The sequence below is a fragment of the Acanthochromis polyacanthus genome, chromosome 12 (genome assembly GCF_021347895.1).
Source record: "Acanthochromis polyacanthus isolate Apoly-LR-REF ecotype Palm Island chromosome 12, KAUST_Apoly_ChrSc, whole genome shotgun sequence".
Classification (NCBI taxonomy): domain Eukaryota; kingdom Metazoa; phylum Chordata; class Actinopteri; family Pomacentridae; genus Acanthochromis; species Acanthochromis polyacanthus.
The window spans coordinates 28,223,400-28,238,442 of NC_067124.1; the positions used below are offsets into that span (position 1 = coordinate 28,223,400).

The following is a 15,043-nucleotide window of genomic DNA, read 5'->3' on the forward strand; positions in this document are numbered from 1 at the left end:
TTCTGAGTATGGCATGTTATGGGAAACTTTTTAAATAGGCGTATGAGAAATAATTACCAAAACTGTGTAATTTTAACAACAGCAACAAAAAAATCACATTTCAACAAACAGACTGATATTCTGTCAAAATCCTTTAATACACACAAAATACACTGCATCATGTTGCATTTGTTATGGCTGTGTGCATCAGCTTGAATTCACAGAAAATACCTCAAACGTCCAACAGAGAGCAGCAACAGGTGGACCATCGCCCTCATGCATGGCTCACATTCACCTCAGACTACTGCACTAATATTTGAGGATGATTCTATGAACATTTGCTTTTGATAAACACTTTTTTTTTTTAGTTCAGAAAAAGCAAAAACAAAAAGGTCTCCACTCAATCTAACAACTGCTTCTAATGAACTTGACATGCTACTGGACACTAAATGTATTTCATTATTTCAAAACTAAAATTTAAACCTGCAGTGTGTAACTTGTCTCCCTCTTCTGGCTGTGAGAGTAAATACAGAAACACTGCAAGAGCTGCAGAAATTCAGGGAAAGTTTTTCTTCCTCTGTGTTTTTTTTCAGTCACATTTGAAATGTGACAAATGTCGAAAACGATTCATTTACACTAAAAATCTAAGTTTTAAGAAACCTGCTTTGTTTTGCAAATCATTAGTTCTGTGATAAGTTAAAATACTGACTGGATGATGCTACGAGCATCAACATTAGTAGAACTCATGGTGTTTCTGTACAATGATCATGACTGTCTGCTAACGAGCATTATCAGTAAAAATAGCAAAATTTTATTCAAATGACTGAAGTGACCTTCATGGTGGGGATCATTCAATTCAATTCAATTCAATTCAATTTTATTTATATAGCGTCAATTACAGTCAAATCGTCTCAAGACGCTTTACAGAACCCATATGCCTCATGAGCATCATAAAAGCAGCAGTTAAAATGATTGTTCTTTTCTTCTTTTGCATTAACAGACGTCACAGCGTCTGTGAGCAGCATTGATCCTCAGTAGGATTCTACCTCATATCAACACCTGGTTTTCATGTGAGCCACTTCTCAATGCAGCTGCTGAACACTGTGTAGTTGGAGTGCCAGTTTGTGTGCTTCACACCAGCGCGAACACAAACTGACATGTCGCCACGATCGTCCAGCGTCTTCAGCCCAAAATTATCCTTCTTGTAAAACTTTAATTAGAAGAAAAGAACAAAATTAGATTTAAACATCAAAATAATGGAGGACCTAAAGTAATAAATGAAGAGGGGTTTATAGTCGAAGTAGTAATACCACGAGTGAAAGTTTGACAGAGTTGCAGTAGCTACGGACCAGAAAACAGGAACAGTTCGTTTGACACTTACCTCCTGGTTCCTCATTTCGACGACATTTTCGTTGCTGTCATAGAATCCAAAGAGGCTGTGCACAAAAGAGGAAACAAGTTCAAGCCAACAGGTCTTTAAATCCTGAAGCTGCTTTTTTACCCAGAAACTCTTCACTACACACAGTTTGAAAGCTCCACTGGTAACTACTTTATTTACATACACCTGAGTATCTGTCTAGGTAGAAGTTTTATTGTCAAGTCAAAACTATTTAAACACAACAGGAATTGAAACAAAGTGTCGGACAGTTACAGTAGCAGGACATAAAACATAATAACCGCTGAGGATCAGGGGTGCAGCTTGTGCCACTTTTAAGGTTTCAGATCCTCCAAAGGATAATGTGAAATGCTTATTTTAACTCAGTTTTAAGTGGATCTTATTTATTCACTCTTTTTCTGCTACTTCTCTATTAGAATCAGTTATGCATTCTGTTTTGCTCTGGTTACTGCAGAAGTAACCCCTGGTTGAGAATCAGTGCTCATGTTTTTTGCGAATTTATTCTTTAGAAAGAGATCCTTTTTGATCTGTTGCCCTCTGGAAGGCTTTACAGATGCATTAAAGGGAGGACAAACAGACAAAAAACACCTTCTTTCCGAGAGCCATCATCACCATAAACTCTCAGATGTAACAACCCAGTCAACAATATGCAATTTACATCACTGTCTCTGCTGCTGCTGCTGCTCTATACTACCTCAATATTCTCTGTTATTTATATTGTATATTTGTGGATCGAGACTGTTTGGACTATTGTTAAGATTTCTAAGACTTTTATCCTGCGCCTTCTTGTTTGCACTGAAAAGGAGAAGCTCTCCAATCTCATTGTACACTGTATAAGGACAATAACGCACATTCTATTCTATTCTATTCTATTCTATTCTATTCTATTCTATTCTATTCTATTCTATTCTATTCTATTCTAAATGCTCTACTTGTTTTATTCATTCTCTCATTAAAGCTTATTCGTCATTCTGAGATGAGAAAGAATAAGCAGAACGGTCTTCAAATTTGGCAACAGTGAAACCTGGACTGCCACGGTGTGATGATGCCATCGTCTGGTCCTCCAACCAGCACCAGCTTCTTGATGCGCAGGAAGTTTTTCCTCCATGCTGAGAATGTGAAATCAGTGAAATGTTTCTTTTAGTGCACGAGCTTGTCTGCATTCATGAAGGCCGTAAGAGTCTATATTTCCACTACCTTCCATGTGTTTGTGAGGTTTTTCACCATCAAGCAGTGGCAGAAAGTTGTTGTGCTTCAGGTAGAGGGGTATATGGTGAGGGTCTGTGGAGGAAAAAAATATGTATGTTTTAGGATCTTTTCAGTAGGAAATGTTAAGCAATGTGAAGGCTCCCCATCCCTGTTCTTACCCTTCCAGTAGTCACAAATAGATATTAACTGTCCAACTGGATTGTAGCAAGCACGATACACTGTCTTCTTTAAATATTTAGGAAATATCCGCTTCAGATATTCTGTTGCTGTGGAGCAAGACAGCGAGAAATCTGGTGAATTAAACTGAGTTTTTAAACATCATAATTTCCTACAGGTTGTTTAGGAATGCTTGAAAGATAACGTGAAGCTGTCTGACCTCCGTATTGTCCAGCCAGTGGGGATGACAGTGCAATGAAGGTGTGCACGTTGTGGTTTGGAATTGTGGAGAGAAGACCTCGACAAATGACACCACCTTTTAAAAGACAGGACACATACCTGTTTTATTAGATAAATCATGAAATTTTAGAGTAAACGCTCTTCAGTTGTGTTCCACTAAGACAGTTTAATTCTGATGTTTGACCCCTCAGATGCTGCTCATCTCAAATTACTACCAGAAAAAATGTTCAATACTCTCTTTAAATGTTTCTTCGGATGTGTAACAGTCATTTCGGAAGTGGGTGTAATGAGGGAGGACCTTGTGAGAAGCACAAAACATGGACACCATCATCAGCCTTCTGCATGATGGAGATTAATTCCTCTCTGAAGTCTTCGACCTGCACCCACAGTGGTGCTACACTGGCCTTGTCGTCATAGATGTCAATCGTGGTCACTTCAGTGCCTGGATGCACCTGGGGATTTTAAAACAGCAGATAAGAAGTAAAACTTTGGATATAAGCTTGAGATACACAGCAATCGCTGAGTAAATCTAAGTGTTGGCAAAGTGTTTCCTCAGATCCAACACTTTTCCAAAAAGAACCCTGAACCTGAGGAATTGAAAATCATAGGGGAACAGAAATCACCTTGAAACCGCTTTTTGATTCTCTGACTGCCTTTAGTCTGCCATGTTAGTCCAGAAAATGTCGAACTAATGACGACTTGAAATGTGAAATATAACATCAAATGAAAAATATAAGTAAAAGAGATGCATTACTTTTTAAATGTTGTCTTCATTAATTATTGCTTACTGTGTTACGTTTTGTGGATTTACGTTGTTTGAATTTCCTTCTAATTCACCTTGTTTAAAAAAATTGTTGAACCTGCATCTTGTTTCTCTAATTTAAATCTTTGAATCATACCATCTCTTTCTGAACTTTTTGAACTCTTTGTGGTGAGTTTGTCTCAGTTTAAAAGTAGTTTTGCAATCAAACAGCTTCTACAGTCTTGCTCTGTCGACTCCCTTTGAATAGATCAGTGCATTCTGCTATATTAGTAGAGAACGGACGGATATTGAGAAAAACAATAAACCTGTATTTTTAAAAAATAATTTCAAAGCATGTAATATCAAACAATGTTTGCTAAAACTAGAATTTTAATTCAGACCTTGCATTATGATGCAAGTAAAAATCCTGCATTGAAAAACATCCTAAAGTATTTAGACATGTTATACAATGTTCCTGAAATAGTAAAAGTAAAAACACTTACTGTAAAAAAGAAAAAATCCCATGATGTTTGTATGTTGCTAGATTATCATTACTCATTCATTAATGTAAGAACAATATTACCGTTGATTATAGAGTAGCATAAAATGGAAATACTGTAGAAAAATGCAATTACTTTGTAGAAAGTTACAGACTGACAATATTTTAGTAAATGTTCTATGTTACTTTCCAGCACTGGTTCTAAGTTAATAACTCATGTAAGTGGTAGAAGAGAGGTTAGAATCACTGGCAAATTCAACACATTGTAATGTTGTTTCTAACCACATTATAAACCTGCATTACATCTAATAGCTGACAGCTGCAGAGTATGGTAAGAGTTGTACCTTTCTGATGTACTGAGACAACGTTTGGAACTGTTTTGGTCCATCAAACAGGCCGTGGACGATGATGACCGGCTTGTACCCCTCAGTGCAAACACCTGCAACCAGCAGCAGCAGCAGTGAACCTCGGAGGACCTGCAGTGTTTCCATCATCTCTACCTGGACTCAGCTGAGGCACACTGGAGGGACCGGAGGAGTTACCAAGGAGAGACTGTCTCAAGGAGAGCACTGTTGGGTAATTATCCACCTCCTACTGCTTGTTTGCAGGTTTGAAAAGTGTGAACACTCTTGCTTCCTCTTTATACTGTAGCGGCTGGTTTTGGGGTGGTGTTTAGGACCACATCCGTTTTCTCTGTTAAGTTCAGACAACCCACCAATACTCTGTCTTGCTTTGTCACTGTGGTAGATAAATGTAAATGAAGCTATGAGAAACATTTATATAATCTCTATCTTAATGACAGTTGTGACTTTATCGGGCTGATGAAACCACATGTTGCTTGTATTGTTTCACTTGTCATAGTCATCTACAGTGCCATGGAAAAGTTTTGCTCCCCCTTAAAGAAATCTTCTACTTTTGCATATTTGTCACACTTGAATGCACACAGATAATCAAACTCATTTTAATATAAGACACAGATAACCAATGAAAAGACAAAATGCAGTTTTTATGTGATGAGTTGATTCCTCTATGTTAAAGAAACAATTACCCCTGTAGCCAGTGGTGGACTGGCCATCTGGCATACCGGGCACTGTCCCGGTGGACCGGTGTCTAGTGGGGCTCCTCAACAGGTTCCCCCGAACGTGTAATCAGTAAATTGTAATGACATTTAAAATTTCACGGGTCGCTTCTATTATCCCAGTGCAGCTTTTCCAGTGTTTACGTCGTTATCAGCTCAGGAAACACACAGACTAATTACATATGAATTCAGTCATCCCATGTGACGCCACTCAGCCAATGAAATCTCTGCATTGTAGCCACTAAGCAAGCTCAGTGATCAGAAAACAATTTAGAGGCAAAGGACAGACAAGAGGACAGAGTAGATGGAAAGACAAATAACGTGACATCGAGAAGAAAGTAGCCCTACACATACTGATTATGTTCAGCTAAACATACAGTTATGAGGCAGTTTTCTCAACTATGAATATAGTCTAAACTAAGTATCGTACCAGACTGACCAATGAGCGCCAAATGTGTTTGAGAACAACCCTGACACCATTCAGACCACGATTCAAAATACTGACAGGACAACTTGTAGCTCAGTTCTCCCATGAAGCAGCAGGGGAGGGATATTAGACGGGGAAAAATGTGAAAGTGTTCAATTCAGTGGCGGATCTTCCGTGGGGGCACGGGGGGGGCAGTGCAACCCCCGTGATCTGATTGCCCCCCCCACCCCACCCCCCACCCCACCAAAAGAAAAAGCAAACAAATTCTTTGGAAATTTACATTACTGAAACTCCTATTTCTGACACTCCTAAACGCAACTTCATTGTCTGACTGCACCTGAATGCACCCATGACATTAGTTTGATCTTTTGATTGTATTTCCCTGGGATTTGAAGAAGCTTTGAAGATGTTTCCTGCTGCCGGAGGAGAAGACGAGCAGCTTTGGACCTTTGCGGTAAGAAGACTGTGGCTGTTTCTCAGTACGTAACTGTTCGTACTTGGTTTTGACGTACTCATGAAACTTCATCATCGAGACTGCATCGGACCGGACTAGTGAGTATAGATATGAATTAGTAGATAGGACCGTAGATATGAGTCGGTAGACGGGACGTACATATGAATCGATAGATAGATATATATCTGTGGCTGCAGCTGGCAGTAAACAGGAGGATTTTATTAGAGGAAGTCAGACACAATCACACAGAGAAACATTAGACATCACACTGAAACTGAGCTACAGCTCTGTGTGTTGTAGAAGATTTATTTTAAAATCTACATGTGTGAAGTTAGTAATCCGTGCCAGAGCAGACCTCATTAGCACTTCCACTAGGTTGGCTAACTTCCGGTCACTCCGTGGATGCTGTTGTCGGTAATGTAGCCAGAATATGGATTAATTTTTCATTTGGGCTTGACATTGTTCTCAGGTTTACTATTAAATGTGTAGAGTGCTACTTACTGTATTTTATTGTATTTTAAAATTTACATACACCTGCACAGAACATTTCGGATTATTTTACCACAGATCAAAGGTTCAGATTGTTGTTGTTCACTGTGTATTGGGTAGTACTCATTTTGCTTGAGAGTGATTAGTATACAGAACCCTATGATGTTTCTGGTTTTCAGCTGAGAACTAGTTGCTAAAAGTACAGAATATTATTTCTTATTTTAGGTGTGATAATTGTCAGTAAACATTCTAAGAAGTGGAAATTGACAGGGTTGTATATGTTGCTGTTCTTGCACAATACTTGTCACTTAATTGCCCTCAGGATACTCTCGTTGAACTTACTAGTTTTACATAACAGGCAGATGCTGCAGCTAATGATGCTGTAATTCACATAAACAAGGAAACAAGTCCATCATAATTTGAATGTTTACAGTCCAAAATGAAAGGTCATATACAGCTTTCCTATTGGTTTAAAGAGCCAAAAAAAACATGAAAAATATTTTTTAAAGCGAGAGGTCAGTTGCAGCTTTCATTTTTTCTTACAACTTTTGTTGGCCCCCCAAAATATCTGTTGTACCCCTCTGTGCCCCCCCAACTAAAATTAATCTGGATCTGCCCCTGTTTCAGCTGTTCACATTTTTCAGATTTAGGCATTGTTAACAATGTCTATAAGTTGGTTCAGGTTGTTCAGTCATTTTTTTTTTAAAGTTCTGCGCTTTATTTTAACATTTACAGTTATATAAAAAGTTATTTATAAAAAAAAATTTGCCAAAATGTTTTTTGAACCGTACTGAATTTATTTGGTTTTGATAGTCAGTTATTGGTTACATGCAGACGCTAATAAAACTAGTAGGTTACATAAACATATAGCTATCGCACTAATTCAGGTTTGACATTATGATGTTCTGGACCTTTGCTTTAATACATTTTCTCAGACTGGACCATTTTGAATTTTAGTTGAATACCCCTGCTCTACTGGATTGCAATTGGTTTTTTTGTAACTTGTCAACAAGTTTGTATAGGTCTCTAGGGATGTTTTTGAATTTTTGTTCTGAAAATCTGACCGCTCTGTCAGTTTTTTGTCATTTAAAAATTAGTGCTTCATTCAGTCAACCGATAATGTTGTGGGCCGGTCAGGGCCAAAAATGCTGATTTTTTGCTCCCTGCCTGCAGCTACCAATCTATTGGCATCGCAGGTCAGAGTATGGTGTCACAAAAGACACATAAATATCTTCAGGTTCTTACAGAGCCTTTTAGGAAAACTAAACTGAACACCAAAGTCTTGTCGTTTTGACAACAAAAAAAAATCACACTTAAACCAACAGAATGAAATTCTGCCAAAAGCCTTTAATACACATACACTGTGCATCATGTTGCATTTGCTGTGGCAGCGTGCAATAGTTTTCACTCAGAGGAAGTACCGCAAACGTCCAGCAGAGAGCAGCAACAGATCGACCATCGCCCTCGTGCATGGCTCACAGTCACCTCAGACTAATATTTGAGGATGTTTCTACGAACATTTGCTGATGAAAGACACTTAATTACAGTAGTTTAGAAGAAAGCAAAAACAAACAGGGCTTTGTTCAATCTAATATCTGCTTCCAATGAAATAGACATGCCACTAGAAATAAACATGTTTCATGATTTCAAAAGCAGATAAACAATTTAAATCTTATTGTGGAACTTTTGTCTCTCCCCTCTGGCAGTGAGAGTAAATACAGAAACACTGTGAGAGCTTATTTCTTGCTGCTGCTTTCTTAAATGAACTTTTCGATGCTCCCAATTTTCTCAGTTGGACTGAGAGAGGATTGTTTTCAACCACAATAGCTAATGTGGCAGCTGCCATCATTCAGGCTAATGGTGTCTGTACACTCACATAAATTCAACCACCAGAGATTAAAATTTTTTAAAAAGGTAGCATGTGTGACCATTTTGGTTGCAATCTGGAGCCCTGGCTAAAATGCTGATGTTTAGCCTTGTTCATCCTCTTAGTTAAAGAATAATTCTGGTTCATTCAACCTGCTGTATTTCCTATTATTGTTTCTTATAGGTCTATGGGTCGTTCTAACTTTACTCTCACACACTGTACAGATTCAGGCAAAGTTTTTCTGTCTTTTTTCAGTCAGACTCGAAAAGAAATGTTTAAAATGATTCATTTACACTAAAAATTTTAATTTTAAGAGACGCAACTCATTAGTTCTGTGATAAGTTACAATATTGACCTGATGATGCTATGAGCAGCAAAGTTATTAAAATTAATCTTGTTTCTGTACTGTGATTGTGGCCGTCTACCAACTAGCATAAGTTGTCAGTAAAATTAGCAAAATTTCACTCAAATGAGCAAAGTGACCTTCATGGTGGGAATCATGAGCGTCACAAAAGCAGCAGTTAAAATGATTGTTATTTTCTTCTTTTGCATTAGCAAGCATAACAGCATCTGTAAGCAGTATGGGTCCCCAGTAGGATTCTACCTCATATCAACACCTGGTTTTCAGGTGAGCCACTTCTCAATGCAGTTGCTGAACACGGTGTAATCAAAGTGCCATTCCGTGTGCTTCACACCAGCGCGAACACAAACCGACACGTCACCACGATCGTCCAGCGTCTTCAGCCCAAAATTATCCTTCTTGTAAAACTTTCAGAGGAATAAAAGGACAAAATTAGATTTAAACATCAAAATGAAGGAGGACCTAAAGTAAAAAATGAAGACATGTTTGCAGTCAAAGTAGAAATATCACAAGTGAGAGTTCGACAGAGTTGTAATAACTGCAGAAAACAGGAACAATTAGTTTGACCCTTACCTCCTGGTTTCTCATTTCGACGACATTTTCATTGCTGTCGTAGAATCCAAAGAGGCTGTGCACAAAAGAGGAAAAAATCAGGTCAAGCAGTCTTAAAGCTCCTTTTTTACCTAGAAACTCTTCCCACAACACACAGTTTGAAAGCTCTGCTGGTAACTGCTTCATTTACTTACACCTGAGTATCTGTCTAGGTAGTGGTTTTATTGTCAAGTCAAATCAAATTCTTCTAAACTCAACAAGAGTTGAACCAAAGTGTTGTACAGTTACAGTAGCAGGACATAAAACATAATAACCATTGAGGATCAGGGGTGCAGCTTTTCTCACTTTTAAGGTTTCAGATCAGTTTAGACACAAGAATTTCTCTAAGCATAATCAGCACATCCTGTCAAGCTGAATATTGTTATCTTCTGTCACAGTAATTAGTCAGTATAAGCTGCAGCAGTCCTGGGTTTTCTATCTCCTACTTAGAACTCATCTTCACGTTATTCTGGTTTAAAAACAACTGCATGTTATTATTTTGTTATGATCCCTGCTCCAGCTCCTGTCTTTCTTTCTTCCTCCTGCTCTTTCTGTATCTGTCTCTTCTGTTTTGATCTGCCTCCCTTTGGCTCCCTCTCTCTATCTTGTCTCTCTCATCCCTGTGTCTTGCTCTCCCTGCTCCCCTCTCTGCACTCAGCTGATTACTGCAGGTGTCACACATTGCAGTAATCAGCTCACCTGCCCACAAGCTCACCTCCTCAGTATTTAAGCCCTGTTCATTCAGCTACGCCTCGCTGCATCATAAAAACTCATATCCTGTGACGGACTCAGTACACTCTTTTGGATTTGCTTCCCCACTTTTTGGACTCCCTTTTCCCCCCTCCTGTATTTTCTCACACATGGACTCAGATCTCAGCACCTCCCCATAACATATTTATAGCCATAAATAAAGTACAGAAACAAAAATATGTGCCATAATGCATTGGATCACAACTAACTTACAGTATCTGTTTTCTTACAGATAATATAGGTTGAGCTAATCACTCTACGTTGACTTTGGTTACTGCAGAAGTAACCCTTAGTTCAGAGTCCATATTTGTTCAGACTGATTCTTTAGAAAAAAAATGCTGTTTGTTTTATTCATTCTATTATTTATGAATTTGCCAGGGAACAAATAATACATGTCTAGAGCAGAAAAATATTGGGTAAAATGCGAGGTGTTTTTAAAAAAAAATAGACATAACTTATTTCAAGAGAAAACAAGTACAATGAACTTATAAGGAGGTTATTATAACTGATTCATGAGGCTTATTTGTCACTCTGAGATGAGAGAGAATAAGCAGAATGGTCTTATAATTTGGTGACAGTGAAACCTGGACTGCCACGGTGTGATGACGCCATCGTCTGGTCCTCCAATCAGCACCAGCTTCTTGATGCGCAAGAAGTTTATCTTCCATGCTGAGAACGTGAAATCAATGAAAATATGTTTGTTTTAGTTCACTAGTTAGTACGCATTGCGTGAAGGCCACAACAATCTCTATTTCCACTACCTTCCATGTGTTTGTGAGGTTTTTCACCATCAAGCAGTGGCAGAAAGCTGTTGTACTGCCGGTACTTAGACATATGGTGAGGGTCTGTGGAGGAAACAAACATATGTTGGAGAATGCTTTCATTATAAAATGTATAAGGCAATGTGAAGGCTCTCCATCTCTGTTCTTGCCTTTCCAGTAGTTGCAAATAGATATCAGCTGTCCAAGTCTGTTGTAGCACAAAGAACGCACTTCTGTCTTAACTCTGGCACCAAATTTCAGACTCTGGTATTCTGTTTCTGTGGAGCAAGACAGCGAGAAATCTGATGAATTAACTGAGTAACATCTTCATTTCCTGCAGATTGCTCAGGAATGCTTGAAAGATCACATGAAGCTGTCTGACCTCCGTAGTGTCCAGCCAGTGGGGATGACAGTGCAATGAAGGTGTGCACGTTGTGGTTTGGAATGGTGGAGAGAAGAGCTCGACAAATGACGCCACCTTTTAAAAGACAGGACACGAGACACGAAAGTTCTCACAAAACCAACACGTAGTACATGATTTAATGTGGTGATCCTCACTGTTTTTAAATTCCTCTGTCAACCCAACATAGAAAAGATTTAACTTGATATGGTCGCATATTTTTTGCTATCTTCCCTCCAAGTGTTCTTCCACAGCCATACTTGTTTTATTCAGTAAATTGTTTAATTTTAGAGTAAAAGCTCTTCAGTTGTGTTCTGCCAAGACAGTTTAATTCTGATGTTTGACCCTCAGCAGTGAGTTTCCCTCTGCTGCTCATCTCAAATTATTACCAGAAATATATTAAAATACACTTTAAGGTTTCGACATATGTGTAAATCAGAGTGACTTTGAAAGTGGGTGTGATGAGGGAGGACCTTGTGAATAGCACAAAAGATGGATGCCATCGGGAGACTTGTTCATGATGGAGGTTAAGGCCTTCATGAAGCCTTTGACCTGCATCCACAGTGGCTTTATGCTGGCTGCATGGTTATACAAGGAGATCGTGGTCACTTGAGTGTCTGGATGCGCCTGTGAATTTTAAACACAACAGAAATGAAACTTTGGATTTTTATGCGAGAGAGTGTTGTCAGAGTGTTTACTCAGATGCAACAATTCTTGAAAAATCACCCTGAACCTGAGGAGTTAAAATTCACAGAGAAATTGAAATCTTTTCAAAATCAATTTTGGGAATCTGCCCTTAATCTGAAAGAGATGCATTCAAATTGACATTTTAAATGTTATTTTCATTAATTATTACATATTATATTTGTGGATTTACGTAAGTGTTTGCATTTGCATCTAATTCGACTTATTTAAAACAGTCAGTTGTGTACAATACAATAAAATACAGTAACTTTATTAATCTTTGGAGTTAAATTCAATTGTCTGGAGTCTCATGTGTTTACTTTAGAATTAAATTATCTAATTTCTGATGGTAAGAAAGATTTTCTGAATGTTTCTGTCCTGCAGCGCAGAGATAGGATCTGTCCACTACTGATGTTTCGTTGTTCATTGAGGCAGATATGACATGGGTGATCCATGTTTGTCAGAATGGCCTCCATCTTGCTCAGTGCCCGTCTCTCCACCTCATCCTCCAATGTGTTCAATCTGATTCCACCCACAGAGCCCGCTTTTTTAATCAGTTGGTTCAGACGTTTTGCATCCTTGTTTTTCATACTGCCTCCCCAGCAGACTGCAGCATAAAACAGGACACCTGCTACCACAGACTGATAAAACATCTGCAGCATCTTACTACAGATGTCTAAGGATCGAAGTCTTCTGAGGCAAAACAGTCAGCTCTGGCGATTTTTGTAGATGAAGTCTGCTTAGTCCAACTTATTATCAAGGTGGACACCTAAATATTTATACCATGTCACCACCTTGATGTCCATGCCACAAGTGTAAACCTGCGTCTGGTTTATGTAATTTTAATCTGTGAATCACGCCATCTCTTTTTGAACTTAAACAACCATTTCTATTTTGGTGGTTAGTTGTGGGAAGTTTGTCTCACGACATTAGTAGTTTTGCAATCAAACAGCTTCTACAGTCTTGCTCTGTCAGCTCCCTTTTGGTAGATCAGTGCATTCTGATATATTAATAGAGGACGGACGGATACTGAGAAAAAACAATAAATATGTCATTTTTAAGAATTTCAAAGCATGTAGTATTAAACAGTGTTTGCTAAAACTAGAATTTCAATTCAAACCTACTTAAGCCAGTACTATGTTATAAGCAAAAGTTCTGTACTGAAAAAGTTACTGAAGTATTTAGGCATGTTATAGAATGTTCTTGAAATATTAAAAGTAAAAATACTTAATGCAAACTAAATGTCCCCTGTGATTGTTACATATCACTATTACTTATGCTTTAATGTAAGAACAGGGGCTGCACAGTGGCGTAGTGGTCAGCACTCTTGCCTTGCAGCTAGAGTTTGCATGTTCTCCCTGTGCATGCGTGGGTTTTCTCCGGGTACTCCGGCTTCCTCCCACAGTCCAAAAATATGCTGAGGCTAACTGATTACTCTAAATTGTCCATAGGTGTGAATGTGAGTGTGATTGTCTGTATGCATATGTAGCCCTGTGACAGACTGGCGACCTGTCCAGGGTGTCCCCTGCCTTCACCCGAGTCAGCTGAGATAGGCTCCAGCACCCCACGACTCTAATGAGGATAAAGCGGTGTATAGATGATGGATAATGTAAGAACAATAGTCTGATGATTACTTTCTGCAAACATGAAATGTTTGTAAAGAAAAATTGTACTACTTAAAATAGTTACAAAATAATTTTCTGTCAGTCAACTAATCAGTTAATCAATTGGTCATTTCAGCTGTTCTCCTGGGGCTCAGCTAGTGGTTAATTAAAAATAAAAAAATGAAACAATAATTGTTTAAATATAACAATAAACAATGAGTCGAACATTCTGTTGAACAAGGCCATTTTGTGAGTGCAAAAATGTCAATTAGTAAAGTAACTAAAGTTGTCATAAATATAGTGAAACGTAAAGTATCATACAATGGAAATACCGTAGAAAAATGCAGCTACTTTGTAGAAAGTTACAGATTGACAGTATTTTAGTAAATGTTCTATGTTACTTTCCAGCACTGTTTCTCAGTTAGTAATTCCTGCAAGTGGTAAAATACAAGAGAGGTAAGAATCCAGTCCATTGTAATGTTGTTTCTAACCACATTATAAACCTGCATTACATCTAATAGCTGACAGATGCAGAGTATGGTAAGAGTTGTACCTTTCTGATGTACTGAGAAAACGTTCGGTAATGTCTTGGTCCTTCAAACAGGCCGTGGACGATGATGACCGGTTTGTACCGCTCAGTACAAACACCTGCAACCAGCAGCAGCAGCAGCAGTGAACCTCGGAGGACCTGCAGTGTTTCCATCATCTCTACCTGGACTCAGCTGAGGCACACTGGAGGGACCGGAGGAGTTACCAAGGAGAGACTATCTCAAGGAGAGCGCTGTTGGGTAATTATCCACTTCCTTCTCCTGCTTGTTTGCAGGTTTGAAAAGCATAAGCACTCTTGCTTCCTCTTTATACTGTAGCAGCTGGTTTTGGGATGGTATTTAGGACCACTTCCGTTTTCTCTGTTAAATTTATACAATCCTCCCATACTCTATCTTGCTGAGTCACTGTGGGGGATAAATGTAAATGAAGCTATATTACCTCTTTCATAATGACAGTTGTCACTTTATCGGGATGATGAAGCCACATGTTGCTTGTATTGTTTCACTTGTCATAGTCATCTACAGTGCCATGAAAAAATATTGCTTTCTCTTAAAGAAATCTTGTGTTTTTGCATATTTGTGACACTTGAATGCTTCAGATCATCAAACTCATTTTAATATAAGACACAGGTAATCAATGAAAAGACAAAATGCAGTTTTTATATGACGATTCCTCTATGTGAAAAAAAAAAAATTACCCCTGTAGCGACCAATCTATTGACACCACAGGTCAGAGTATGGCTTCACAAAAGACACATAAATATCTTCAGGTTCTTACAGAGCCTTTTAGGAAAACTAAACTGAACAC

At 38.5% G+C, this 15,043-nt stretch overlaps 2 protein-coding genes across 2 annotated transcripts; both read right to left on the reverse strand.

The window, feature by feature from the left end:
* Positions 1–113: 113 nt before the first annotated feature.
* LOC110948746 (lysosomal thioesterase PPT2-like) lies at positions 114–4,819 on the reverse strand. The gene is made up of 8 exons (XM_022190434.2): positions 4,566–4,819; positions 3,279–3,432; positions 2,961–3,056; positions 2,743–2,850; positions 2,573–2,656; positions 2,400–2,484; positions 1,361–1,415; positions 114–1,189 (listed from the first exon to the last, which is right to left on the reverse strand). Exons 1-8 carry the CDS (start codon positions 4,713–4,715, stop codon positions 1,046–1,048), a joined length of 876 nt encoding a protein of 291 aa, XP_022046126.2. The 5' UTR covers positions 4,716–4,819; the 3' UTR covers positions 114–1,045.
* A 3,177-nt stretch (positions 4,820–7,996) lies between these two features.
* LOC110948747 (lysosomal thioesterase PPT2-A-like) lies at positions 7,997–14,961 on the reverse strand. The gene is made up of 8 exons (XM_051956458.1): positions 14,241–14,961; positions 11,873–12,026; positions 11,382–11,477; positions 11,170–11,277; positions 11,000–11,083; positions 10,823–10,907; positions 9,471–9,525; positions 7,997–9,304 (listed from the first exon to the last, which is right to left on the reverse strand). The coding sequence occupies exons 1-8, from the start codon at positions 14,391–14,393 to the stop codon at positions 9,161–9,163; spliced, it is 879 nt and encodes a 292-aa protein (XP_051812418.1). The 5' UTR covers positions 14,394–14,961; the 3' UTR covers positions 7,997–9,160.
* Between the last annotated feature and the right edge of the window lie 82 nt (positions 14,962–15,043).